The 27675-nt window shown below is 54.2% G+C and overlaps 1 protein-coding gene and 1 long non-coding RNA gene across 16 annotated transcripts in view; one reads left to right on the top strand and one right to left on the bottom strand.

Moving 5' to 3' along the window:
* The window catches only part of PLEC (plectin), a 56141-nt gene that overhangs the window by 608 nt on the left and 27858 nt on the right, over nucleotides 1–27675 (top strand). For 2 of the 15 annotated variants that reach the window (XM_081266016.1, XM_081266015.1), the window contains exon 1: nucleotides 1327–1486. The exons of 3 other annotated variants lie outside the window; for them this stretch is intronic. In XM_081266016.1, the coding sequence (XP_081122142.1) occupies nucleotides 1402–1486 (85 nt within the window). In that variant the 5' untranslated portion in view covers nucleotides 1327–1401. Of the gene's footprint in view, nucleotides 1–1326; nucleotides 1487–15555; nucleotides 16527–19213; nucleotides 19931–24908; nucleotides 25068–25591; nucleotides 25971–27397; nucleotides 27524–27675 lie in introns of those variants that run through there. 10 more of the 15 variants (XM_081266022.1, XM_081266013.1, XM_081266020.1 and 7 more) reach the window with 7 other exon arrangements.
* On the bottom strand, nucleotides 16533–20381 carry LOC308633369. Its single transcript, XR_014018765.1, has 3 exons — nucleotides 19920–20381; nucleotides 18248–18372; nucleotides 16533–17944 (listed from the first exon to the last, which is right to left on the bottom strand). It is a non-coding gene; the product is annotated as an uncharacterized lncRNA (long non-coding RNA).

The raw sequence follows: 27675 nt of genomic DNA, 5'->3' as shown, positions 1-27675 counted from the left end.
AGGATGAGAAAAATCCAGCAAGAAGGCCAGGGGAGGTTGGCAGGCAGTCTATCCCTTTGGGAAGTAAGTGACCTAGGGCTGGAGGCCATTGGGCAGAATATATCAAGCAAGGGAGTACAGGATGGTATTCCATCCACTAGGACCCTCAGGGGCTTATGCAGCATATGAAAGGCATGGTAGGTCCAGGAGGCCAGGAAGGTAGACCAAGGTGTGAGGGAGAGGACTGGAAAGCCAGCTTCCCAGTGGGGAGGTGATGCTGCAGGCATCGAGGAAGTTTGCTGTTGGAAGTGAAGCAACAGCTTGTGGAAATAGGAGCAGAGAAGAGTAATGGACATGCTCTTGCCACCCTGCCCCCTGCCCCCGGGGTCATGTGCTTGTGCAGGAGCCTATGATCTTTCTCATATCATGTAGGATTTTTTTTTTTGTGTGTGTGTGTGTGTGTGTGTGTGTGTGTGGTGCTGGGGGATTGAACCCAGGGCCTTGTGCATGTGAGCTATATCCCCAGCCCTCATGTAGAATTTTAATTGAGGTCATTTTTTTCCCACTTGAAAGAGAATCATGAATGTCCTCCCCATGGACCTTTAATGATGCAAAGGGGTGGGGGCTGCATCTTAGCAGCCACTTATGGTGGTCTTTGGCATTCATCTGCTAGCTATGCTCTAGCCAGCACCCCTGGCAGGATCTTTGTATTTTCCTCTGATTATTTTCTCAGGATTGATTCCTAGAAGAGGGACTTCTGCTCACAGGGCTCACAGGATTTAACGTTAGGAGAAACACTGCCAGGAGTGGTCCAGAAAGCCATCTGTCAATGTTGGGAGACAGAGGGCCTTGCCAGTCTGATGGGTGGAAAGGAATTGTGCTATTATTTATTACCAAGCTTTCTTTTTTACTTCTGTAAATCGTTTACTCTTGTCATCTTATGTACAGATTTTTTTGTTTTTTACTTGAGTTTAAAGGACTCTTTGCCTACCAGAGATATCAACTCTATCTCCTGTATTGCAATGGAAGAACTCTAAGTAAAAGCAAAGGGAGGGAAGGGGAGCGCGCGGGCGGCCCAGTGAGGTCGCACTGGCTGGGCAAGGGAGCTGGAGGACGCTGACCTGGGACCCAGGAGAATCAGAGCTGCGGGAGGGCCGCATCCCGGTCTGGAGCGGGAAGGGGCGTGCGCCCGCAGGACCCGCGTGGGACCCAAACTCGGAGCCCGCCGAGCAGCGCCCAGGGGCAGGCGTAGCTCCCCGGGCAGTCCCGCGGCCCCGCCCCGCCCGTGGGGCATCCTGGGTGCGGGGCGGGGCGGGGGCGGCCTCTTTAAGCGGTGCGCGCGGGGCCGCAGGGGCAGTGCGGCGGCCCCGGCTGGAGGCTGTCCCTGCGCTCAGCGCCCCACCGCCTCTCGCGCCAGCCGGCATGGCTGCCCTGCTGACGTCCGGCCCGCCACCCGACGAGCAGGACTTCGTCCAGGCTTACGAGGAGGTGCGGGAGAAGTACAAAGGTACGGCGCCAGGGGCCTCCGCCCACCCTCTGAGTGCGCCGCTGGCTCCGCGGTGCCTGGGGCGGCCAGCCCAGCAGCCGGTCACTGACCACCTTGTCTGCCACCGCCATCCGGACTGTGGCCCAGTGCGAACCCTGCCACCATCTGGTCTCACCAGTGTGGCTCAACCCGTGTCCCTGGGCGCCCAGGGAAGGGGTGGGCAGCGCTTCACTGAGCCCCCGCGGCCATGCCCTTAATAGGGCATCGAGCGTACGGGTGGGTGGGGTGGGCCCAGCGCCGGTTGTGGCCCACAGGCTTTTTCAAGGTACGGCCGTCTGGGCCAGTGTCCATAGTCTGTGGCCAACAACACGTGGGTCAAAGCTAAGCCATCCTCTGCCCCTCTGGAGCGCCTTTCCCTTGGGTGAGGTGACTGCTGCTGCTGCCTGGCAGTGGGTTGCATAGCTGCCGCCTCTCCTCACTTCCCCGAACTGGCCAGGCCCTGGTTTGCACCTGTCCCTTGGGGGCAGCCCCTCCTTCCTCTTCAGAGGAACATCAGAGTAACCACCAGCTCTGTGGCCACAGACCCCCTTGCCCTGCTTCATGCCCTCCTGGAGCTTCTGGACCTGCCCAGGCCCTCACTGCTGTCAACCAGTCAAAGCCCAGCTGCCTGGCTCTGGATTGGATCACCTAGTTCTGAGCAGAAGTGGACCCAGCCCTGGCTCGTAGCCACAGAGGCTGGGGAGTGTTGAGATGGGGTCCCCGGGCAGAACCGAGCAGAGCTGGTTTCAGCTCCACACTGGTATTTTTGCTGGCTCTGCCTGCAAGGGCAGCTCAGGGAAAGAGGTCCTGCTGGGGCTTTGCCTGGAGTCCTGGGTGCCACTCTCCACTTCAGGCCTCACACAGGGTAGGTTTCAGAATGCTCTGAGCCCTGTGGGTGTGCTCTGTGGGCCTCTGCCAGTACTATAACTAACCCTTTAGCCTGTGTGGCCAGTTAACCTGGGCTCAGTTGTGACATTTCTGGTTTAGTGGATTCCTGACCATTGCACCCCTGTGGAGGCCTTGGGTGGGGGGCAGGCCTGATGCTCATTCCTGCATGGCTGACCTTATCTTGAAGGGTCTCCCTCAACAGATGCGAGGCAGAGAATGGCAGCCTGCTTGGGCCATAGTCCTCTGGGTAAATTCTGTTTACCGGGGGCTACCTATGTAGATTAGTGCTTCCCTCCAGAATCCTTGGTCTGGTCAGTTTGCTGAGCTGCTGCACTGCCAGAGTCTATCCTCGAGCTGGGGAGGGTCAAGGTGGGTTCTTTTTCTTCTTCTTCTTCTTTTTTAGTTTTTATATGTATTTTTAGTTGTTGATGAACCTTTATTTTATTCACTTATTTATATGCAGTGCTGAGAATCAAACCCAGTTCCTCACACATGCTAGGCAGGCGCTCTACCTCTGAGCCACAACCCAAGTCCTGTTCTAGACATCTTGCTGAAGCTCCCCTGGCCTTCCTGAGGAGCTGTGTTTCCCCTGGAGTGAGAGTGTTCTGTTAGTCTAGGAGTGTCCTGACAGATCCCTGGAGGTTCCTGGGATCGTGTCTTAGTGCCTTCATCCAGCCTAGCTACCTCAGTAGACAAGCTGATGTTGGACACACTGGGGTGTCTTGGCTTGTGTCTGCCTTCTAGTCTGGAGGCTGATGAGAGGGCTGTTGGGGCTCTTGCCCGGCTTGGGCTGGTGAACCGAGGGTGCCTGCCTGCAGTGGACTTGTCATGTGATAATGCAGCTCCCTGCGCATGTGTGGCACCAGCCTGAGAGTAGCTGAGAGTTGCTAGGCAGGAGAGCAGGTGCTAGGGGCTCCTTGAGCTGAGTGTCAAGAGAACTTCTGGGACATGCCAGGCACGGAGTCCCTTCAGCTCTGGCTCCAGGGGAGGGGATGAGTGAGAAGCTAGGAGCCGTAGCCCAAGGCCAAGAAATAGCTGTGTGCCCCATTCCTCTCCCAGACCTGACCTCTGGGGGCTGCATGGGCTGCTGGAGGGCTGAAGCCCCTACCACATGCTGTTCCTGGGGTGGAGTGGTCTGGGGAGACTGTTCCCAGTGAGTAGAGGGTATTTGCCTGATGTCAGCCAGTGAGCAGCAGCAGGCAGTGGAAGCAGGAGTACCCCTCTCCTGGGCCCAGCACCACTCCAGCTTGCCCTGAGGAGGGGGAGGGAGATCACTCACCTGCTCTGAGGGACCCCGATCCAGCCCATGTCTGAGCTGAGGAAGGGTGCCATTCTCTGACTCCTGGCTTCCTCCCGCTCTGGCATAAATCCCAGCCACTCCTTTGACAGACTCCACCTTCCTTTTCTGACTCTCACCCCATTGACCTTCAGCCCCCACACAACTTCTCAGGCCTTCCCAGGATAGGTCATTCCTGGCTTTCCCCCTGGAAACCCCTGGTCTTTCCTGCAGGGTTACTGTACCTCCTAAAACATTTTCAACTTTCTGTCTGCCTGAGCCCCTCAGTCTGCCCCATCCTCCCTGTCTTCTGTCCAGGGTGGATTCCTATGGGACTGAGACCACTGGGGCTCATGGTGAGACAGAGCCCAGGTGCCCAGGGGAGGAGACCTCCCTGCTTCAAGGCTGTGGACTAGCCAGCCAGTTAGCTAGGAGGGGTGTCTTGACCCTGGTCCCCCAAGCCTGGTGTGTGACAGCTCACAAAGGCTGGCCCACCCTGCTGTGCCTTGGGAACCTGGAGAGGCCTGTGGTAGAGCAGGAAGGCCGGGCAGGGTTTGAGCGGGAGCTGAGGTGACACAGGTGAATGGAGGAGGGAATGTTGAAGAAGGAACAGTTGGAGCTCCCTGAGCAGTGCTGCACACCACAGGGGCAGTGACGAGTCAGTGGGGCCCTGGCACAGGCTTCAGGATAGGGGTTGGGGAGTGAGGCCATCTGGGAGGTCTGGGCAGCCAGAGACTTCAAGGCTGTCCTGTCAGGAATGGGAGCTTTGTGGCATCTGAGACAGCATGGACTAAAGGATGGGTGCTGATGACGCTGCCAAGAGGGTCCTGGAGGGGGCGATTTGTGTGAGAGGAGAGAGCAGGGGAGAGTACTGTTGGTGAGTGGGTGGGGTCGGGGAAGGAGGTACCCACCTGGGAGCCCTCTCTGGACTGGGAAGAAGGTAGGGTAGGACAAGGGCTAGGTGGAGTGTCAGCATGTCTGCAGGCAGACCCAGCTGGTGGAGGATCTCCCCACTTTCCTGTGCTGTCATTGTGCTGGCATTGTCCTCACATCTCTGCCCCCTCCCGTGCTGAACTCTGAGCTGGGTTATCTGTGTCCCTGGGGCCCCCAGCCAGCGTTTGTAGGGTGCTTGCACAAAAGAATGGTAAGGGCAAAGGGTGTTGTCTGCAGTGGCTAGAGCTCAGCTGGCAGAGTAGAGGCTGGCAGTTGTTTGGGGCCCTTCTGAGAGGCTTCTGATCTGTGATTATTGTCAAAAGTCATGCTAAAAAATAGACAAAAGTTAAGTTCAGTGGAGCTATCCAAAGAAAAGTGGTGATGGGTGGGCTGGAGCTGTGACTCAGCGGTAGAGCACTGCCTAGCTCGAGTGAGACCCGGGTTTGATCCTCAGCACCACATAAGAATAACGGCATGGTGTTGTGTCCATCTACACCTAAAAAAAATAAATAAATATTAAAAAAAAAAGAAAAGAAAAGTGGTGATGGTCACACCTCTGCTCCCCTCTGTGGATGAAGGAGAAAAGCAAGATTGTCAGTTCCAACTGTGATTCCCTCTGGATCTGCTGGCTTTTCATGTCAGCCCTGATTAGGTCAACCGCAGGCTTATTATGTTTTAATAACAGATTTATTGAGATGTAATTCGTGTGCATACAGTTCACCCATTTAAAGTGTCCCAACTTGATCTGGGGATGTGGCTCAGTGGTATAGTGTTTATCTGGCATGGATGAGATCCTGGGTTTGATCCCCAGCACAGCAGAAAAGAAAAAAAAAAACAAAAACCTGTACTGTTCAGTGGCTTTTAGTACATTCACAGAGTTGTGCAGCCATCATCACAATCAATTCCAGAACATTTTTTTCACCCAGCCCCTGGCAACACTGATCTACTTTGTCCTAAAGGATTGTCCCAGATTGAACATTTCATATAAATGGAATCATACCATTTTGTGTCTGACTTCTTTGACTCAGAGTAATTTTTAAAAAATATTTTTTTAAATTTGTTGATAGACCTTTAATTTATTTATTTTTATGTGGTGCTGAGAATTGAACCCAGTTGCCTCACACATGCCAGGCAAGTGCCCTACCACTGAGCCACAACCCCAGCCCATCAGGGTAGTATTTTAAGGGTTTATCATGGCAGATGTACATCAGTACTTAATTCCTTTTTATGTGGCATAATATTCCATGTTATGAATATACCAGCTTGGTTATATATTTATTAGTTGATGGGTATTTGAGTTGTTTCTATCTTATGGTTGTTATGAATAATGCAACTATTTGCATATAAGCTTTTGTGTGGATGTATGTTCTTATTTCTCTTGGGTAGATACCTAAGAGTAGAATTGCTGGGTTGTGTGGTAACTCTATATTTAACCGTTTGAAGAACTGCCAGATTGTTTTCCAAAGTGGTGGCAGTATTCTGCATTCCCAAGACCAGTGTACGAAGTTTCTTCTTCGCGACCTTGTCAACTCTTGTTATTATCTGGCTTTTTGATTATAGTCCTTCAGTCCTAGTGGGTGTGAAGTGATATTTCATTGTGATTTTGATTTGCATTTTCTTTAAAAAAAAATTTTTTTTTTTAGTTGTAGATGGACACAACACCTTTATTTATTTATTTTATGGGGTGTTGAGACCTGAACCCAGTGCCTCATACATGCTAGGCAAGCGCTCTGCCACTGAGCTGTAGCCCCAGCCCCCATGATTTGCATTTTCTGATAGCTAATGATGTTGGATACTTTTTCATGTGCCTTTTGGTCATTTGTTTATCTTTTGAAAAATGTTTATTTGGATCATTCATCCATTTTTTAAAAATATTTTTTCAGTTGTTTATGGACCTTTATTTTATTTATTATTATTATTATTATTATTATTTAAATATTTAGTTTTTAGTTGTAGTTGGACACAATACACTTATTTTATTTATTTTTATGTGGTTCTGAGGATCAAACCCAGCACATGCAAAGCAAGCGCTCTGCCGCTGAGCCACAATCTCAGCCCCAATTTTATTTATTATTTATATATGGTACTGAGAATCAATCCAGAGCCTCATACATGCTAGGCAAGTGCTCTGCCACTGAGCCCCAGCCCTAGCTCATTCATCCATTTTTAAGTTGGGCTTTTTTGTTTTAGCTTTTAAGCTGTGTCCTTTTTATACTCTGTATATAGGTCCCTTTTCAGCCATATGAGTTGTAAAAATCTTCTGTGACTGTATTGGTTTTCATTTTCCTTCCCTCTGTACTGGGGTTTGAATCCAGGGGAACTCTGCCACTAGGCTACATCCTCAGCCCCTTTTCATTTTTTATTTTGAGACAGGATTTTGCTAAGTTGCTGAGACCAACCTTGAACTTGCTATCCTCTGCCTCAGTGTCCAGAGTTGCCTGGTTTATAGATGTGTGCCACCATGCCCAGTTTGAAGTTTAAATTATTATGAGTTTGATTTCTCTCTTTTTTCTTAGTTGCTTGTGCATTTGGTATGTCATATACAGAAATCAGAGTCACACAGATTTCTGCCTGTTTTCTTTTAAGAGTTTTATAAGATGGGTGCAGTGATGCACACTTGTAATCCCAGCAGCTCAGGAGCCTGAGGCAGGAGGATCACAAGTTTAAATCCAGGGTTGTCAACTTAGTGAGATCCTGTCTCAAAATAAAAAAATAAAATAAGCAATTTTTGGGGGGGGTTCTGGGGATTGAACCCTGGGTACTTAGCCACGGAGCCATATCTTACCCCAAAGATGTCTTGTTTTTGTTTGTTTGTTTTAGTTTTGGTACCTTGGATTGGACCCAGGGGTGCTTAACCACTGAGACTTCCTTAGCCCATTTTGTTTATTTTTAAATTTAGAGACAGGGTCTCACTAAGTGGCTTAGGGCCTTGTTTATTTCTGAGGCTAGCTTTGAATTTGTGATCCTCCTATCTCAGCCTCCTGAGTTGCTGGGATTATAAGTGTGAGCCACTGCACCTGGCAAAATACACATTTTTTTTAAATGCTGGTGATGTACCTTAATATATACAAAAAAAGGAGTTTTATAGTTTTATGTTTTATATAAAAGTCTTTGATCTATTTTGAGTTAATTTTGTGTATGATGAAAGATAGAGGTCCAACTTCATTCTTTTGTATGTGTGTATATCCAGTGGTCCCAGCACCATTTGTTAAAAAGATTCTTCTCATGTTGAATAGTGTTGGTAGCCTCATGCTTTCAAATGGCTACAAAATATTCCATTACATGAAAGTACCACATTTTATTTATTTGACCGGTTCAGATGGACATTGGATTTATGGTTTTAAAACAGTGTACTTCTTATGTAATCCCAGTGGCTCAGGAGGCTGAGACAGGAGGATCTCGTGTTCAAAGCCAGCCTCAGCAAAAGTGAGGCACTGAGCAACTCAGTGAGACCTTGTTTCTAAGTAAAATACAAAATAGGATTGGGGATGTGGCTCAGTGGTCAAGTGCCCCTTAGTTCAATCCCCAGTACCAAAAAAAGAAAGAAAAAAAACAACAACAAAAAGCTCAGTGTACATCTTTTATTTTCTGCTATACTAGGGATTAATCCTAGGGCCTCATGCATGCGGGGCAAGTGTTCTGAGCTGCCTCTCCATCCCTTTTTTAAAGTTTTTAAAACAGCATCTTTCTAAGTTTCCCAGGCTGGTTTCTACCCCTTGATCTTTCTACCTCAGTCTCCTGAGTCGCTGGGATTAAGGGAGAGTGCCACTGCATCCAGCTACCAAATTGTGCAGTATAGGTGAGTCCAACAGATAGACGGCAGACTTTCTTTAGTCACTTGCTTATCTGACTAATGAAAAAAATCTAATTTTTCTTTTTTATTTATTTTTTAGTGCTGGGAATTGAACTCAGGGGCACTCAACAACTGAGCCACATCCCCAGCCCTATTTTGTATATTTTGAGACAGGGTCTCACTGAGTTGCTTAATGCCTCCTTGTTGCTGAGGCTGGCTTTGAACTCATGATCCTGTCTCAGCTTCCTGAGCTGGTGGGATTATAGGCGTGCACCACTGTGCCCAGCCTAGTTTTTTTTTAAAATTTGCATTCTTTGGGGCTGGGATTGTAGCTCAGTGGTGGAGCACTTGCCTACCATGTGTGTGAGGCGCTGGGTTCCATTCTCAGCACCACATATAAATAAATAAATATTTAAAATAAAGGTCCATCAACAACTAAAAATATATATTAAAAAAAGTTTTGCATTCTTTGATTATGAACAAAAGTGGGATCATTTCACAGAATAATTGATCATTTCTTTTTTCATCTTTTATGGAATTTGTATGTGTGTGTGGTGCTGGGGATCAAACTTTGGGCCTCACAATGCTAGGCAAGTGTTTTACCACTGAGCCACATTCCCAGCTCCTTTTTCATCTTTTATGGGTTTTGCCTGTTCAAATATGTTATTCAGGTAAGAGTTTTTAAAGTTTCTTTTTAATTTTTGAGACCTTTTAAAATATTGGCTTCCTTAGATGCTATATATGTTTCAAAATTTTCTCAATTTGTTACTTTTTTTTCAGTACTAGGAATTAAATAGCGAATGCTAGGCAAGTGTTCCTCCACTGAACTACATCCTTAGCCCTTTTTAAAATTTTTATTTTGAGCCAGGTATAGTGGAACATGCTTGTAATCCCAACTACTCAGGAGGCTGAGGCAGGAAGATCACAAGTTCAAGGCCAGCCTGGGAAGTTTGCAAGACTGTGTTTCAAAATAAAAAATAAAAATGGTAGGTGTATACCTCAGTCATAGAGCATCCTAGGTTTGATACCCAGTACCAAAAATAAACTCATAAATAAATAAAATAAATAGACATTTGAAATAAGGTCTTGCGAAGTTTTCCAAGCTGGTCTCAAACTCTCAATCCTCCTACCTCAGTCTCCTGAGTAGCTAAGATTACAGGCATGTGCCACTGCACCCTATTTATTTTAAATTTTTTTAAAAAAATTTTTATTTGTCAGTGGACCTTTATTTATTTATTTGTGGTGCTAAGGATCCAACCCAGGGCCTCACACATGCTAGGCAAGTGCTCTCCCACTGAGCCTCAACCCCAGCCACTTATTTTGTTATTTTTTTATGGAAGTATATCATTTCTACAGAAAAGTGTACAAATTTTGCATATACATCTTAAATTGGAAAGTTGCCTTTTTTTAAAAGTATTTTTTTAGTTGTAGATGGACTTTTATTTTGTGTATTTATATGCAGTGCTGAGGATCGAACCCAGGGCCTCATACATGCTAGGCAAGCGCTCCACCACTGAGCTACAGCCACCACTGAGCTTCAGCCACCACTGATGCCTTTTGATCAGCATCCAGCTCATGAAATAGCTTTTTAGATCTTAAAGGGGTCCCTTGTGAGCAAGGGTGGTTGTATACACCTGTAGTCGAGGTAACTCTGAGGCTGAGCCAGAAGGTTCATATGTTCGAGGCTAGCCTAAGCAACTTAGACCCTAAGCAACTTAGACCCTGTTTAAAATAAAAAGGATTGGGGTTTTGACTCAGTGGTAAAGCACATTTGGTTCAATCCCCAGTACGGGGTCGGGGGAGTGTTCCTAGTCACTATCCTGACATCTCATACCGTGGATCAATTTTGGTTTACTTTTGATGATAGTGTCTTTGGCTAGATTGATTGATTATTTATTTGAGACAGGATCTCTCTTGATGCTCCAGGTGGCCTTGAACTCCTATCCTCAAGTGATCCTTCCACCTCAGCCTCCTGAAGAATTGGGACTATAGATGCTCTCACTGTGCCTGGCATGATCAATTTTTAAAATTCATCAGTCATTTATTTTATGACCTTTGGATTTTATGCGTGTTTTGAATGGCTTTCCTTTATAAAAATCATCTGTCAAGAATTTCTTCTAGGGCTGGGGATGTGGCTCAAGCGGTAGCGCACTCGCCTGGCATGCGTGCGGCCCGGGTTCGATCCTCAGCACCACATACCAACAAAGATGTTGTGTCCGCCGAGAACTAAAAATAAATATTAAAAAAAAATTTTTAAAAAATTCTCTCTCTCTCTCTCTCTCTCTCTCTCTCTCTCTCTCTCTCTCTCTCTCTCCTTTAAAAAAAAAAAAAGAATTTCTTCTAGTACGGGTCAATTTTTTTCTTAATGTCTCCACCTTCAACCTGCTTGGAATTTGTTACGGGCTGAGATATATAGGAGATTATGGGTGTCATATCTTCAGAGTCTGGAGATGGGTTCATGGGCAACAAGGAAGATTTTAAATATCTCTTCTCCCACCAAACTCAGCTTCCTGAAAGCAGGGTCTTGCTGCACCGTTGGGCCAAACCGTACCCTGTGGTACATGGGAGGGACTGGATACTGCAGGAATTCCACCTGGTGGAAAGACTCTTGGGTATCCCCAGAGAAGCTGCCGAGGAGAGACCACATTGGTGGCTGTGGAGATATGGAGCCTGGGGACCAAGGGGCATGTGTATCAGGGAAGGTAGAGGAACAGGAGTTCAGCTTTGGGTGTCTAAAACTGGCGATGACTGTGAGACCTAGAGGAGAGGCATAAGGAGAGGCCAAGATGCTCAAACTGCCCGACCAAGCTAGGGAAGTCAGGCTGGGGGTGGTGCTTTGGGGCCTGTGCTGTGAGCCTGAGGCCCTCTGATCCTCCAGGCTGGCAAGAAGAGGCAGCCAGGAAGGAGCCTCGGCTGCAGCAGAGGCAAAAACCACACTGTGAGGTGCTGCTGGCACACTGAAGGAAGGGGGCTGATGAAACAGGTGGTAGCTGCCTGGTGTGGGGTTGAGACAGCAGGGTGAGGACAATGCCTGGGACCAGGTGATAAAGGACATCAGGAAGCTCAGCCAGACTATTCAGGGTGTAATCAGACTGGAGCTGCTGAGAGCTGCATATGAGGCCATGGTGGGTCGATGCTAGTTGGAGACTTTGCGGGTCTCCATATGACTTGAGACCTGAGCCTGCGGGGCCCGCTCCCCCCTCCTTTTCCCTGTCTCTTGTCTCTGTGGAGGTTGAGTCATAGTTTAGCATGGAAAGGTCCCCCAGTTGGGCAGACAACTCTTGGTGGGAACATTTTCTGCTTTTTCCCTGAGATGGAGGGGGCCCAGGACCAGGAAAAGAATGGAGGCCACTTTGCTGCCTTATCTTGAAGGGTAGCATGTTTGCAATTGATTTGTTTACCATCCCATTCCTGCCTCTAGGATCTTGCAAAGATGCCACCTCCATTTCCTCCCATCCAAACCCGTCAGAACCAGTTGGCAGTGTTGCTCCTGGCACAGCAGTTTCATAAACCTGTGGGTCTCCCTTCAATGTCACAGGGAACCAGGCCACTAGACAGGAGGGCTGACTGTGTCTTTTTTGGATAATCTCTATTCCTGGCTCTGCTGAAATGGTTGACCAGACCCGTGAATCACAGTCTTCATCTCTTCAACAGAAATCTACCCAGTCACACCCCTGGCTTTCTCTCCAGGGCACCCTGTCCTAACAGCAGGTCCCCCAATGTGAGCGTCTTCCACAATGAGTAGGCTGTGAATCTCCTAGGTCACCAGTGCTGGTTCCTTTTCCCTTAACAGTTTCTTCCTCATTTCATCCCCTTTTCCTGCCCTTTAATATAAGCTGCCAAAACCACAGCCTGATTTGAAATCTCTTCAACTAAATATCCATGTTCACTGTTTACATGTTCTACATGTTCTTCCATGTTCTAGTAGATAGAGCACAACTCAGCCAGCTTTTGCCGCTGTATAAAAGGGTCACCTGTCTTCCAGTGCCCAAGATTATATTCCTCATTTTCTTCTAAGGCCTCACCAGCAACATCTTTAACTTCCATATTCTGTTCTTTTTGGGATGGGGTCTCTTGCCATGTTGGCCAGGCTGGCCTTAAAACTCCTGGACACAAGCAATCCTCCCGTCTCAGCCTTCCCAGTAGCTGGGACTACAGGCATAAGCCAGGATACCTGCTTTCTACACTCCAAATTTTGCCAACAGTTTGGTCAGGCCATCTGTGCTTTTTCTATCATGTGCCTCAAAATTCTTCAGCCTCTGCTCATTTCCCAATTCCAAAGCCATGTCCACATTTTTAGGTATTTGTCGTGGTAGCACTCTGTTCCTGGTACTGATGTCTGTAACAAATTACCAAAACGAGATGGTCTAATATACAGAAATTTATCCTTTCACTGATCTGGGTGTCGGAAGTCCCAAATCCAGGTGCCAGCAGGGCTGCCTCCCACCAGAAGTCATGGGAAGAGCCTGCTTTGCTCATCCAGCTTCCCCATCCCTTGGCTGTGTCGACATCGTTCCAGTTTCTGTCTGTACCTCTCCTTTTCCATTTCATGAGGACTTGAAAGGGCCTACCCAGAAAGTCCAGGATGACCTGTCTCTAGATTTTTAGCTTAAATATTTCAAAGTTCAGTCACATTTAGAAATTCCAAGGACGTGAACATATTTTTGGGTGTCACCATTTGACCCCTGCACCAGGTTGCACATGCTTGAACATGGAGGAGCTGGTGCTCCTTCAGGTGAGAAAGGTGGTAGCCAGGCCAAACCCGGTAGTAGACAGTGGGAAAAGGGCGAGCTTGAGATATTTGAGAACCATGGGACCTCTCTCAACCCATGATGGGTCTTGTGGTTGGGATCCAGAACACCCCTCAAGATGAGTTTCTAGCGGACTTCTGGTTTTGGTGATATTCTAGTACTGGGCTGTAGGGGCAGAAAGGTGGATAGGCCCAGAGGGATAATCTCTGAGTCCTGGGCCTCCAGGATCCCTGGAGGGTGCCCACCTAGCAGTGTTCTGGACTTGGGCTGAGCCCATCTGAGCCACACCCAGTGCAGGGGTGGTCTCTCATATAGAGGAAGGCTCTGCTCCCTCAGAAGTGTGTGGCACCCCAGAGGTTGAGGCTTAGGCTCATCAAGGCTGTGGGTCAGAGGCCATGTGGTGCCAGCGGGCCGACTCCCTTGGTTTTGCTGCAGGTCCGTGCAGGGAGCACTCCAGGGAGGTATGTGTCACAGGGGGACATCATCTGCAGGGATATTCTGCTGTGGGTTTTGTTGGCTGGGTCTCTGCGGGGTGGAAAGTATCTGCTGGAAGGGCCACGGCTGTCACAGGTCAACCTGCACGGGATCACACTGGCATGCTCTGCTGCTGTCAGTGAGTCCTGAGTGAGAGGGTGTCTCGGGGTAGGGAAAGGGCAAGTTTGAAGATGGGCAGAGCTTGGGAGAAGCACTAAGCTGAGGGGAAGCAGTAGGCAGAACCTCAGGCGTGGGACCATATCAAGTGCAACTAGGGTGTGTGGGGGCAGGATCGGAAGCCACCTCCTTGGCCTGGGCCTGTGGCCAAGCCAACTTATAAGGAGGGAAGGCCTGGTCTGGGTTCTGGAGCCCAGTGGTGTTCACTGCCTCTTGGATTGGCAGAAAGCTTTGAGAGAGGACTTAGCTTTGCCCAGGGTGAGTCCCTGTCCCAGTTGATTTCATGGGATTCTCCCTGGGATGGGGAGCTGTGCGGGGTCAGTCTGCCAGCTGTCTGGAAGGCCCATCGGTGGCCAGAAAAGCTGGAGACTGTTTCCTACTGGGTCTCTCTTGCCTTAGGGCCTTCGCACATGCTGGTGAGCCCCCTCTAGCAGGGGTGTCTTGCTCACTCACAGACCCATGTGCTTTTTCAGTAAAACTTCCATGGACTGGGATCCAGTGTGGTGAGATCTCCTGGGCAGTGAGAAGGTAAAAAGCCGAGTACTGGGGAGGGCCTGGGCTCTCTGACTAGCCAGAGCTGGACAGCAAGGCATGTCCAGCTTCCTCTTCACTGGCTCAGTTTCTTCTGAGACACCTATACCTCTTGCCCCAGGCTCTCCTCCACCACCAGTCAGCATCTGTATGTCCTGATGATGTCCCGCCCCCTTGTCTGGGTCTCTAGCACTCTTTCTTGGCTATAGCTACTCCCACATTCTTTGGGTCTCTCTTGCCTTAGGGCCTTTGCACATGCTGTCCCTCTTCCTTTGCTGGCTAGCCCCAACCCATCTTTCAAGGTCACACGCAGCTGCTATTCCAAGCTGGTTGGGTAGGGCAGGCTGATAGGGCTTCTTCACTGGACCTTTTAGCTGCCAGGGCTTTCCCAAGAGCCCCTGGCACACACCTGAGTTGAGGGTATAAGTTTAGGACTGGCTCGGCATAGGACCCCCTGGAACCTTCCTTCTCAGAATAGTTTGTCTCACTTTTCATTAGCTTAAAACTGTGATCTTAAGACATTTAATTTTATACACTGAATCATGTGTGAGCTTTCCCATATTATTTAAATCTATAAATCTCTCAGTTTTGTTTGAGGCTTAATACAGAAGTTCACTTGTAGGCTGAATCTAGATTTATCCAGACAGAGCTTAGAAAAAAAAAGTAGGAATTTAAGTGTAAGAATTCACAAAATTCTGTTTTAATTCCACACTTCATTATTTTCCCCAAATATTCAGGCAACTGGTGTTTAGTGAGACCCACTCATGCCCTGGACTGGTTGAGCCCCAGGGAGAGCAGAGGTGGAGGCTGAGGGACCCCCAGGCCTGCTGGGTCTGGAGCCCAGGTGGGCCTGCACTTGCTGCTGCTTTGCCTGTTAGCCTGTGTGTGGCGTTGCCATGTCCTCTGTCCCAGCCCTGGCCAGTCATACACAGGCCTGTCTGTAGAAAGGGTGGGCACCCTAAGGAGGTAGTCCTGCCTGGCAGGGTGTGGATCTGAGCAGCTGGGAGGGAGACTTAGGTCTTCAGGAGACCGAGGCTCTTGGCACATCTTGTGGAGACCCATCTGTGTTCCACACTGCCCACCCAGCACAGAGGACCTGGGGTGCCTGCCCCGTGGAATGGACATGGCCCAAGTGTTCCTGATGGTTTCTGCAGCCTGCAGAGAGGCAGAGCTGATCTCTTCCTGCAGTCCAGCTGGTCTCTCCAAGAGGCAGGAGTGACAGTTCACTGCCACTGGCTGGGGTGGTGGTCCAGAGCAGCTGCTGTGGGTTCCCTGGAGGTGGTGGAGAGGTGGGGTCAGCTCAGCAAGGAGCTGCGTGTCATTCTGATGGCAATGGAGATGGGTGACAACTGGACTGATAGGCAGTACCAGCAGATCCTGTGGGCCTGGCTATGAGAAGTGATGGCCCCAGGGTTTTGGTGTAAGCCACTAAGTGGTGGTTAGTTGAGTACCCACAGAACTGAGCAGACAAGGGCCTCCAAGGGCTAGGGGAGGCAGAGGCTGGGGCTCGTGCGGTCCCCATGGGGCACAGAAGCATCTCGAGCTGTAGGAGCAGTGGGGTGATCAGCTGCATGTTGGAGAAGGGCTTGAGCAGGGATGGGGCCCACGGGAAGGGTATTGTCACTGCATCTCCTGGGTGAATGGGCTTGATCCGGGGTCCTGAGGCATGACCATGACAGCCCTTCAGTCATGGCCCAGGGGAGGCAGCTTGAGGAGGTCCTTGGAGTCAGGAGTGGGGTGTCTCCTGCAGGGAGTGGGTGGTTAGGGCTTCAAGACGAGGAACAGGCCCTGTGCTCATGGTTTCTGCCGGCCATTCCAGGTGTGGCTCTGGGTGGCGGAGGCTGGAGACTGAGGTGGGCTGCCTGGATGTGCCACATTGCAGTTTTATGGCCGTGCTGCCTGGTTGGAGATAGCTGGGTCGCAGGTGTGGGACAGCAGGTTAGGAAGGACGGGGTGGAGCGACCCATGGCTGGGAGCATGCGCCCAGGGCAGCCTGGTCCCGCACATTGATCAGCTGAAGCCCCGCCTCTGACTGGCCGGCCCCACCCCACACCTCCCGGTTCCTCCCCCAGCCGGCTCTGGCCGGGGCAGTTCGGTGCGGTGCCGGACTCTGCGTGGAGATAGCTGCATCACCCTCGGCCCCCATCAGAGACATGGACCCCTCGAGAGCCATCCAGCACGAGATCAGCTCCCTCAAAGGTGGGATGGGGGGACAGCTGCGACCATGCAGTGACCTCTGGCTGGGTTGCAGTCTTCCGCAGGAGGTAGTCAGGATCTGGCGTGCGGTGGGCAACACTGGGTGTGCTGTGCTGAAGGCACGGGAGACCCCCAGGCTTATCCCTCACCAGGGCTCCTCCTGGTGCAGGGGTTCTCCTGGGATGGCGGGGAGGAGGGGGTGGCTCCTGCAGCAGTTCTGTAGCCCTGCAGTGTGTGTCAGGGGCGGAGCCAGCTGTAGCAGTGGCAGAGGCGGGACCCAGACTCCGTGGGAGCTCAGCCCTACCGCAGTTGGCCGCTTACTCCTCCGCCCCAGCCTGCCGCCCTGCAGCCTGCCCTCCAAGGGGGCTGGGTAGGGCTATGGGGATTGCTGTGCTGAGGCGCCAGCGGACTGGCCCCGGGCAAGGCCACACTGCAGCTCTTGGTGGGGGGGGGGGGGACTGGGGGCTGCCCAAGGGCTCCGGAGTGGTTGCTCTGGAAACCTAAAGAGGCCTGGAGTCGGGAAAGAGGGGCCGGCCTCCAGCCATGGAGTACTCTCAGTCCCTCCCAGTGCTGAATCAGCAACAGTAGTTGCGGTTCCACAGGGCGGGGGGCGGGGTAGGGGTGGTTCTCCCAGCCCAAGGACTGGTGGGCAGCTCCCGGACCAAGATCAAGGGTGTGTGTGTGTGTGTGTGTGTGTGTGTGTGTGTGTCTGTCTGTCTCTCTCTCTCTCTCTCTCTGGTGGGGGAATCCCGCTGTCCCAAGGCTGCTGTGCTTTTGCTGGTTTGGGGAATTCCCCACTGAGCCCCGCCCCCTTGCTCTGGATCCGGGAGCTACTAGTTTAGGAAGTGGATGGGTTGGCGGGTTGACTACTACATGGGACACCTAGGTAGGTCTGTGCAGAAGAGACTGAGGTCCAATGGCTTAGGGGCCTGCAGTGTGGCTTGGGATCATTTGGGGACTGTGGAAGCCATGGGTTGGTTTGGTGGGGGATTGGAGATTTGAGGGAATTGGGTTAGGAAATCATGCCAGGAAGATAGCATGGATGTATGGGATGAGTGCAGGAGGGACTGGTGGCAGGCAGGACGGGTAGAGCCAGAGGTTGAGGGCAGTACTGGGGCACAGGCCGAGAGAGTGGGAACTTAAGTGATAACTGGTCTGGATCCCAGCAGATGCTTGGTCCCAAAACTACAGCCCTGGTGGTGTGGAGGGTCCTTGGGTGTCGCTTCTGAGGGGATGTGGCAACTGCCCACTGCCATTCTGTTGTCCTGCCTGGGACTGGTGTCCTGCCCTCCCAGAGCCTACCTTTTTGGGCTGGCCTGGTTGGGGGCAGGGTGCAGGGTGAGCCTTGCCGCAGTGAGCTGGCGCAGGAGGGCTTCGGGAACAGTTGGCTGAGAGTTCAGTTTCCACCGTGCAGCCTGCGTCTGTGTGTGTTTGGGTGTGCTGTTTGGAGCCTACTCTGGTGTCATGGAGACAGCCCATAAACCCTCCCCACAACGCTTTGTTGGCTGCCTGCCCGCCTGCTGGCCAGTGCCTCCCACCGCAAGATCCCCCACCCCCGCCCTATTTATAATCAGTTCCTGGGTTTGCAGTGCTTGGTGGGAATGGGTGTGTCAACTCCGGGAGAGTGGAGCCGGGTGGGGGTTGATGGGGCACTGCATGGAGAGTTGGGGTATTGAGTAGGATAAGAGCCTGGCTGTGAGGATGGGTGTGGCTGGGTAACTCACCTCCCAGGGCCTCATGTGGTAGTTTCCTCTTCTTTTCCCGTGGGCATATGAAACTCCTGGTGTCCTTTCCTTATCATCTGTCACTCTGGCCACAGGCAGGCACTCAGGCTGCCCCAGTAGAGAGTCTGTGTGGGTGGCAGGGACGCCAGGTCTGGGGTGGTAGGGACTTAATGACTTTGATTCCCTGAGGCAGGTGGTACTCCCTGGCCTCTCTGACAGCTGTCCTGGAGATGGGGTGGATAGAAGCTCCACCCAGAGGCGCCCCCCTCCTCCCTTCTCAGCATGCCCTGGGCTGGGAGTGGATGTGTTTCTGGACTGTCCCTAATCTGTCCTGGAATGGGAAGAGTTAAATCTGGTGCCATTTGGAAGTGGGGGCTCTTTTCCTCTGCTTGCCTGATGGACAGTAGATGCTGGCACCTGCCTGTCCATGTGCTCCTGACAGCTGCCCCTTGCTGTTTCGCACTTAGGCGTCTGCCCAAGACCCCAGCTTCCTCCCCAGGCCCTCATCCTCCACTCTTGGACCTCAAGTGCCCCCAGTTCCAGGCAACCCAGCATTCTCTCTTCAGACCTTTGTGATTCCATAACTCCTGGAACCACACCCCTTGGTGGGCCCCCAGCCTGTGGACCCCTCCTGCCTTCTCTGCTCCCTGCCTTCTGCCCATTCTGCCACTTTTTTTCTGTGATTCTTGGTTTATATTACCCCCTAATCCTCCCCACAAAGATTTGGGAACCTTAAGGAAATGTTTTAGAAACTGATGTAATTTCTGACATTGGAGCCATGGGGCCCAAGAGGGAAGGGGGTGCCATTGGGGTGAAGGCCCCCACTCTGCAAGGGGCCGTTGTCTGTGCGTGGGAGGGGCCGCCCCTGCTGCTGAGTCAGAGGAGGCCGGCCCAGGCGTCCTGGAGGGCGGGCAGGCGGGAGGTTCCAGCAGGCGGTAGTGCCGGCAGGAATCCACAGAGCCAGGCACTGGAGCCACTCTTCCCTGAGCTCGCGGCCTTGCACTTGGTGCAGGAGTCTGCCTGCCTGCCTTCCTGCCTGCTGCTGGCCCCTCTTGTACCCCCTGCTGAGGAAGCCTAACCTGCCTCCTCACTGTGCTCCTCCTGCTTCTCTTGCCCCTGTGCCGACCAGCCGGCTCTCAGCAGCCATGGTGGCTGGCATGCTCATGCCGCTGGACCAGCTGCGGGCCATCTATGAAGTGCTCTTCCGCGAGGGGGTGATGGTGGCCAAGAAGGACCGGCGGCCCCATAGCCTGCACCCCCATGTGCCTGGTGTCACCAACCTGCAGGTCATGAGAGCCATGGCCTCCCTGCGGGCTCGGGGCCTGGTGCGGGAGACATTTGCCTGGCGCCACTTCTACTGGTTCCTGACCAATGAGGGCATCACCCACCTACGCCAGCACCTGCACCTGCCACCTGAGATCCTGCCTGCCTCCCTGCAGCGTGTGCGCCGCCCCTTCACCATGGTGATGCCTGCACGTCGCACCCCTCATGTGCAGGCTGTGCAGGGTCCCCTGGGCTGTCCGCCCAAGCGGGGGCCTCAGCTGTCTGAGGACCCTGCCCCAGAGGAGCGGCGGGCCTACCGCCGGAAGGAAGCTGAGGAGGGGTCACCTGAAGCCCCTGTGGTACCCACTACCACTCTGGGAGCCCTAGCCAGGCGGGGCCTGGAGCCTACCCCAGCCACAGGTCAGCTGCATCCTAGCTCCAGATGGAGAGGGGTGGGAGGGGAGATGTGGATGTCCGCAGCGCCCAGGCTTGGGCCTGTTGGGGAGGGTGGGCAGCATGAGTGCTGGGGTTCCACTCACACCAGCAGGTGGTGCCCTCTCTGCCTGAGGGATCTGGGTGCTCGGTCTGTGGGCCTACTGGCTCCTCCTCCTGGGTTGGGGACCTTATTGGGGTGGGACAGGCACATCCCAGTGGGGGCGGGGCCTGTGGGGCCTGGACTGGCGGGCCCAGCTGTTGTCACAGCCCCACCCATTTCAGCGTGGGCCACTCTCTTAAGCATTGTCCTTTCTTTTGTCCCCATTCATTCCTCTCCCTATCCCAATAGGCTGTCTGTCTGAGGCCCCTCTGTTCAGAAGTAGGGGCATGCAAAAGAGCTGGTGGCATGGGATGGGCCTAGCTACTTTTTGGCAGTGTAGCCTGGGCAAACTGCTTGGCCTCTGAGCCTAGAGTCTGCAGGGTGGGGGTGACATATCCCCTACCTCCTCCCACCGAACCTCTTGGTGGTGTGGCTCAGATTCCCTGTTGCATGGAGAGGACTGAGTGTCCCCCATGACTGGATGCCTGGCTGGGTTAGGGTTGGCCATGGTCTAGTGGTAGAGGAACAGAACCCAGGAAGGAGTGTCCACTTGCAGGGTAGGGGTCCTGGGCCTGGCACAGGGTCAGCTAAGTCCTTCCCAGTTGGGAACCAGGATTGGTCCTGTCAGCCCAGGGACTACCAGAGACTCCTTCCCTCTGACCCTAAGCTCCTGGGTCTGCTGGACCCAGGTGGGCAGAGGTGTCCTGTGCCTAAGGGGCACACTGCACTCATTGCCAACTCGGGTCAGCCTGGACCCCTCAGTGCAAGGCATCTTTATGACTGGACCCCTGGGGAGAAGCTCATTCTCTAGAGGGCTGGAAAGAGAGCCTGGGCTGAGGCTAACAAGGCAGGCAGGAGTTTGCAGGGGACCAGAGTGAGGGGATCCAGGTGCAGGCCCCATGCCGGGCACAGCTTGGGCCGAGTGCTGAGGAAGAGGAGTTCTGGTTCTGGCCTGTCTGGTTGGATCACTAAAGCCTGGCCAAGGGAGCACATCTGAAGGGTCAGGGAGGTTGTGGGGTGGAGGCTGGCTTCCAGCTCTCTCCATGGCCTTGGGCAAGTCAGTGGCCTCTTCAGCTTCCCTGTAAATGGTGACCATATTACTGGGCGGAGGCCTGAAGAGAAGAGTGCTTGGCCAGCGCTGGGATCTTAACTCCTGGGGCCTTCATCTGGGGCCTTTCCCGATCTGGGGCCCCTGCCCACCCTCAGCCTCGGGTGGAATGGCCTCTTCCCTTCTCTGGTGTGGGTGTGGTGAGTGGGAGGGGGCCCTCCCCTCCTTTTCTCCCCTTCCTTCCTTCTTGCTGTTCAGGCGGGGCCGGCTGGGCAGGCAGTTGGCAGTAGAGCCTGGAGGGGTTCTGGGTGTGGCCACAGTGGGCAGAGTGGAGGGCACCCCCACCCCCAACAGAGGTGACTCAGTCTTCCCTTCCCAGCCACAGCCGTCCTAGTGGCAGCTCAGAGTTTCCAACAGGAAATGAGTTCCCGCTTCAGGCTGAGTCAGGGCGCAGGCGGCCCTCTTCCTCCCCTTCACCCTGCAGGACTGAGCTTTGGGTGTGGTTTGGGGCCAGAGCTGTGCCCCCAGGCCCATGTTGGTGGCAGAGGCATGGTGGCTTCACATACAGGTTGGGGTAGTTCTGAGGACACCTAAAGCTCTCAGCTTCTTATTTTAAAAGTGAACGAATAATAAACCACAGAGACCCCATCTTTCCCATAACCCGGCCCCTCCTGGCATCCTGACATGGGGGACACTCAGTCCTCTCCATGCAACAGGGAATCTGAGCCACACCACCAAGAGGCACGGTGGGAGGGGGTAGGGGATATGTCACCCCCACCCTGCAGACTCTAGGCTCAGAGGTGGTCAGGAGCTGTGCTGGTCACCAGAATGTCAAGATGGGCTGTCCCATTGAGCCCTGGCCAGGGAGCCACAGGCATGGCGGGGCAAGCTGGGGGTACCTGCTGTAACTGGCTCCTGCTGTGAGGCCCCACTCTCTCTCGTGCCCTAATGGTATGCTCATCTTGGGAGTGGGATCCCCAATGGCATACTGTGTAGGAGTATGTCTACCTCATGGTGAGGTGCAGACTGAGCCTCTGCCCCAGAGAGCCCCCGGACATACAGGGATGAACTGGGTGAAGGGAGAGTGATAGGAAGGGCCCTCTGTGGAGGCACCCACAGCTCAGGTCTGATAGGTGAGGGGGAGCTGCCCTGCCCAGAGCTGCCCCAAGGAGGGAGGCCTGGGCCAGAGGGTAAGGATACAGGAAGGCCCCGCCTGGAGTTTCCCTTCATGGTAGAAAGCCGCTGGAGCGGTTTATATGTGAGTGGTTTACACTCCAAATAATAATACTTTGCCTGGCTCAGAATTCATAATGAATCCAGAAGTGTGTAGAGAAAATGCTCTGAGAGCCTGTCTTCCTGGAGGGATGTCATGCAGCGTAAGCAGATGGCCACACATGGACATGGCTTCTCCTCTCTACAGAGACATGCAAGCTGCACAGCCTGACTTTCCCACGTGGCCCTCCATGGCAGAGGAGATATGGAGCTGCCTTGTCCTCTTCACAGCTACATAGCACCTGCTTAGGGTGGGCTATGGGTCCTGGCAGTTTCTGGGGAAGGTGCACAGGGGTCATCTTGCTTGTTGGGGGGAACTGTGCAGATCTCGGGCAGGTTTCTACCCAGGTTGTGGAGGATTAGGTTTGTCTCTCCCAGGTCCTGTACAACTGGAGAGATGTATGGACGGATAGGAAGGTATCACATTTGCCCAGGGTGGAGACCACAGTGCCTGGGAACTGAGCTGGTTGTGGGGGACTCAGGCAGAGGAAGCAACTGGCCTTGGGGGGCTGAGGGAATGTAGGTGTTGATGGGTAGAGAAGTGTGGGACTCTGCTTCCACATGGCTGCGTGGAATGCACTGGGCACATGGATGCCTGGAATGTGGGTGGGTGGGGTGACCCGGCTGGGCTGGGCTGGTGGGGCCTGTGGAGGGAAGAGGAGACTGTGGGTGAGTGGGGTGGGGCAGGCTCAGTAGGCAAGACCACTCGGCTGAGACCCAGGGCTCAGGGACTGAGGCAGGCCTGTCTCCTGCACCCCAGGCTGGTCTGCCTGGGCTGGTCTGGCCCGTTGGTCCCTGCTCAGATCTCTGACTAAGGGGTGGCTGTGAGGAGGAGCCACTGCTCCCAGAGCTGGGTGGGGAGGCCAGGGTAGGAGCAAACCCTCCACCCCTTCCCTCCTTCCTGCCTTGCTTTCCTCTCTGCCGGCTCTGAGAGCAGCCTGACCCAGCCAGCAGCCATGGACAGGTACAGCATGGAGGAGCTGATCCAGCTGGGCCAAGGTAGGGCCTAGTAGCAGCCTGGGCTACAGAGAAAGGAAAGGGGAGAGATCAAGGCCTCCAAAAGGGATGGGGCTGTCCTTGGCAGCCTGCTACAGGACCCTGAGTCACCCCCTTTCCTCAGTTTCTGTGACCTTAGGCATCAGAATGTGGGGTGCAAGGATGAGATGGCCTCCTCAGAGCTGCCCCTGGGTGTGTGTGGAATGTGGGGTGTTCCAGAATAGTGGAAGTTAGTGGAGGGGCTGCTCACAGCCTGGGGCATTTCTCCCTCTGGGAACCACTTCTCACCCCAGTAAGGGGTTCACAGGTTCCTCTGAGTCCATGCCTGCAGCTGGGTCAAAGGGCTAAGAACTGTGCCTGTCTGGTTCAGCTCCTGTCCACTTCTGGTCATCTGCTGCTGTGAGCTGGGCTGGGCTGGGATTTGAACCCTCTCTGGCCTGCCTTTAAGGTAGCTAGTGTCCCTGGTGCTCTGGCTTCTTGAGCCAGTACAATCCTTGGCTGCCTAGAGCAGGCCACTAAAATGTTTCTGAAGTGTGGGGCTGGAGAGCAGGGGCTCAGGTGGGCCCGGTCTTTTCCTCAGCCCCCCTCCCGTCTCCCCATCATGGACAGGGTGCCCACCCTGGCAGTCAGGGACCAAGACTGGTTTGCTGTGCTTTGCTGGAGGCTGACCATGGGCCAGCTCCTCCTGGTTTTCCTGCCTTGGTTTTCTCATGTTCATGATACATTCAGGGCATAGGACTCACTTGATAGGGTGTGCTGGAGATTAAAACAGAATGGTGCTTGGCACAGGAAACACTACAAAATGCTACCCGCTGGAGGAGAGGGTCAGGACTGTATCCCCTTCATACACAGTCGTGTACACACACATCCATTTCCCCAGGTGTGCTAGGATCTGGGCCAGCACAGGATCCGGGGGATATGGCGTGGACTGCCTGCCGACAGGACCTCTGACCCCTGTCTTCCACAGAATAGGATTGCTGTGGTATCTCTGGAGGGCTTTCCCTCTCCAGACCACAGGGGAACACCAGGAGAGAGGCCTCGGGTGAAGAGGGGCAGCCCAGAGAGATGGGGTGGGTTCATGTGGCCTGGACCCCAATTTGGGGCTGCCTGGGTCTCTGGCTGGTAGTGTGACCTTGGGGAGACTGTCTTGTCCACCCTGAGGCCAGGTGTGGTATTGAATGACTTTGCGCAGGGCCCTGTGGGAGAAAGGGGCGTGTCACCACATTGGTCCATTTGATGCTTCCCAAGAGCACCCTACGAGGTGGGCAGGGCATGAGCCACATGAGCCCTAGCCCCTGTGTCTTGTTCCCAGGGGGGTCCTGGGGCCAGGCAGCTCCTTATTATAGCATTACCGCGGGAGCAAGGGTGTGCATGTCAGTGGCGCTGCCCAGCTGGTCGGGACTCCAGTGAGCCCCAGGCCTGAGTGTCCTTACTGTTCACGTCATGTTCTAAGTCTGGACGAGTGACGGCCTGGCTTGCCCTCCTCGGGTATTTATATCCCCCTGGGCCCCCTGCCCACCACTCCCCTCCCCCATGGACTGCTGTGACAGCAGCCACACGGTTGTGCCCTCCTCCCACCTCGCCTCTGCTGCTGCTGCTGCCGGGCTTGCTGCCTCTAAGGGGCCTGTGACCCTCCCCACACCCCTCGCCCGCTCCCTGTCCACCCTGTGGGCTCCTGTTGCTGTCCCCAATGAAGATCGTGCCCGGTAGGTGGGGCAATCCTTTGAAAGTCTTTGTGGAGAACCCAGCTGGGCTGGGGCCACAGTGCCTGGGGCTAGAGGTGAGGGGCTGTGCACTCCCCCCCCCCAGCCTGCTTCCTAGCCCGCACCCAGCCTCTCCCTCTGCCCTGTCTGAGGACCTCCATGGGGGCTTGAGGCTTGTGAGGAGTCCACATGTCTTTGAGCCTGGTGGGGTCAGCTGCAGACCTGGGGTGGGCTGCTAGGACTGGAGCGTTGGCATTAATATGCCCTTGGTGTCTGGCCGTGTCCCCAGGGGACACCAGTGGAAAAAGAATGGGGGCTCAGCACTCCTTCTGTGGGGGCAAGGGGCCAGACTGGGCTTCTTTTGGGAGGGAGGACCCAGATTGAGGCTGCGCCGGCTAGGCTGGGGGGCTCAAGCCGCATCCTACAGGCCCCTCCTCCTGGCGGGTGTGGCCGTGGGTAGGCAGGGGTTAAGGCTCCAGCTAACCTTGAGCGTCGGCAGCACGGAGTCGGGACAGCTGAGCTGGGCCGTGTGGGGAGCGGCCAAGAGCCACTGGAGGGAGGAGGGCGGGCCCAGGCTGGGCTGGAGCACAGTGTGTGCAGCGGACCGGATGGTCTCCTGGCTGCCCGTGGATAGTGCTGTAGGGCGGTCCCTGCAGGCGAGGCAGCCTGCGGGCGCTGGGCTCTAGTCCTTGGGGCATCCCGTCCTCGCCCTTCATATAGGGAGGCGCTGTCAGGCTTCACAGCAGCCAGTCGCTGGTGCACCGAGGCGGCTCTGCCTGTTCCTTGTGGCAGCCATGGAGCCGACAGGCAGCCTGTTTCCCTCCTTGGTAGTCGTGGGCCACGTAGTCACCCTGGCTGCTGTGTGGCACTGGCGCAGGGGGCGTCGGCAGGTGCAGGATGAGCAAGGTAAGCGCCCTTGCCTCAGCCGCTGCCATCCGCCACCACCCTACCATGGGGATGCTAGTGGGGTTGGGGGCGGAGGGTCCACCTCCCTCCCACCCCCCCCCCCCCCCCCGCCACTTCCGTCTCTGAGTGAAACACCAGTGTTTTATGAAAGTGTGTCTGCTGCCCTGCTGCCCTGGGTGTGGCAGGGGCGGAGCATTGCAGTTGTCATTAGCCTGGAGTCTGACCTGGGCAGGTAGGTGGAAGGAGAAGCTGGGGTGAGACCCAGGGGGTAGGCTTTGGGTGCAGCAGTGCCTGCCTCTTCAAGGAAGCCCCCTCCTCAGCAGGGACGTGAACACAGAATCCACAGTGGCAGGTGCACTGGGCTGTTCTGGGCGGGACCAAGGTGGGGGTGGCCCTGCACAGTGGCCTCCCCTGCCCACAGAGTGTGGGGTTTAGCTGTACAGAGGTGCAGCAGGTGCCTAGTGCCTACAGCCAGGGTCAAGGCCAGCTTTGCGACAGACTGGCACACTGTGATCTGCCCTCCCCCTGCTCAAAGTCACCAGCTCCTGGGCTATAGTCCGAGCACAGGATGGGGTGGGGCTGAAGTGAATGGATCATGAACAGCCCATGGGAATTGGGCAGCTCTGCACCGGGGCTTCTGGCCAGAGGGACTGTCCTAATGGAGCTCACCTCCAGGCTGGATTCGCCTTTGTCGGGGAGTGGCCAGGCTGCCCCCTAGTGGGCCTAATGGGTCTCATCCTCAGGGGTAGGATCTCCACGACTGGAATCTGAATTCGCTTGGCTTCCAGGCATGGTCCTGGGGTTCCCTAGGGTTCCCTGGAGCTGGTGACTCAGTTACTGGTGGGAAGTTTCAATAGAATGCACAGATGGAGGGTTTCTAGTACTCGAGATTTTTGGTTGGGGACCTGCCACTGGCCTTCCCTTCCTTGACACCCAGTTTTGTGGCCTGTCCACACGTGGGAAAGGAGCTTCCCCTTGCCTCTTGCTGCATGTGGCCTAACTCAGTTCTGTTCTTGCTATTCTCTGCCCACCATCTCTGCAGTGTCTGCCCCGCCCCCCGCCCCCAAGTCCTGCCCCAGCCCCAGCCCCTGCTGGCATCCTGCTGGGAGAGGTCTCCGAGAGGTGGATCATGGGGGCCCTGGACAGTTTCTAAGCATCCTTGTCCCGGAGGGCAGCCCCACTCCCACCCCCGTAGGGGCCTAAGGGCCGTGAACCGGGGGTATGCGTTCCGTGGGCTTGGGCGCGGCTTCCTGACCGGTGCTGGGCGGGGCGCCCGCAGGGGCAGGTTCTTCGGGTCTGGGCCTGGCGCCCAGCGGGCGGAGGAGGATGTGGCGAGCTGAGCCGGGCCCTTTCGCACGGGCTGGGAGCAGGACTTGTTGTATGGTCCCTGGACGACCGAGGGCGCCTAGGGCTCATGGCTGCATCAGGCACCCGGGGGGCGGGCGGCGCCTTCTACGGTCAGAGGGAGGTTGTGTTAGAGCTGCCGCGATGGCTGGACGGGGGCTGCGAGCGCGCACGCAGGGGCTACCTCTACGGACAGCTGTGCTGCGTAGGTGGGTGCACCCTTAGGTGGCCGGGCTGAAGGGACTGGGCGGCAGAAGCTCTCACCAGGTGGGGCCGGGGATAGGGGTCGGGTCTGGCCCAGGTGCAGCCCCGCCTCCGAGCTCCGGAAACACCTGGGGAAGGAGGCGGAAACACTTGGGGG

The sequence above is a fragment of the Spermophilus citellus genome, assembly GCF_964194105.1.
Source record: "Spermophilus citellus genome assembly, chromosome: 14".
NCBI lineage: Eukaryota > Metazoa > Chordata > Mammalia > Rodentia > Sciuridae > Spermophilus > Spermophilus citellus.
Note: the sequence above shows the minus strand (reverse complement) of the source record. Positions and strands in the feature narration are given on the sequence as shown.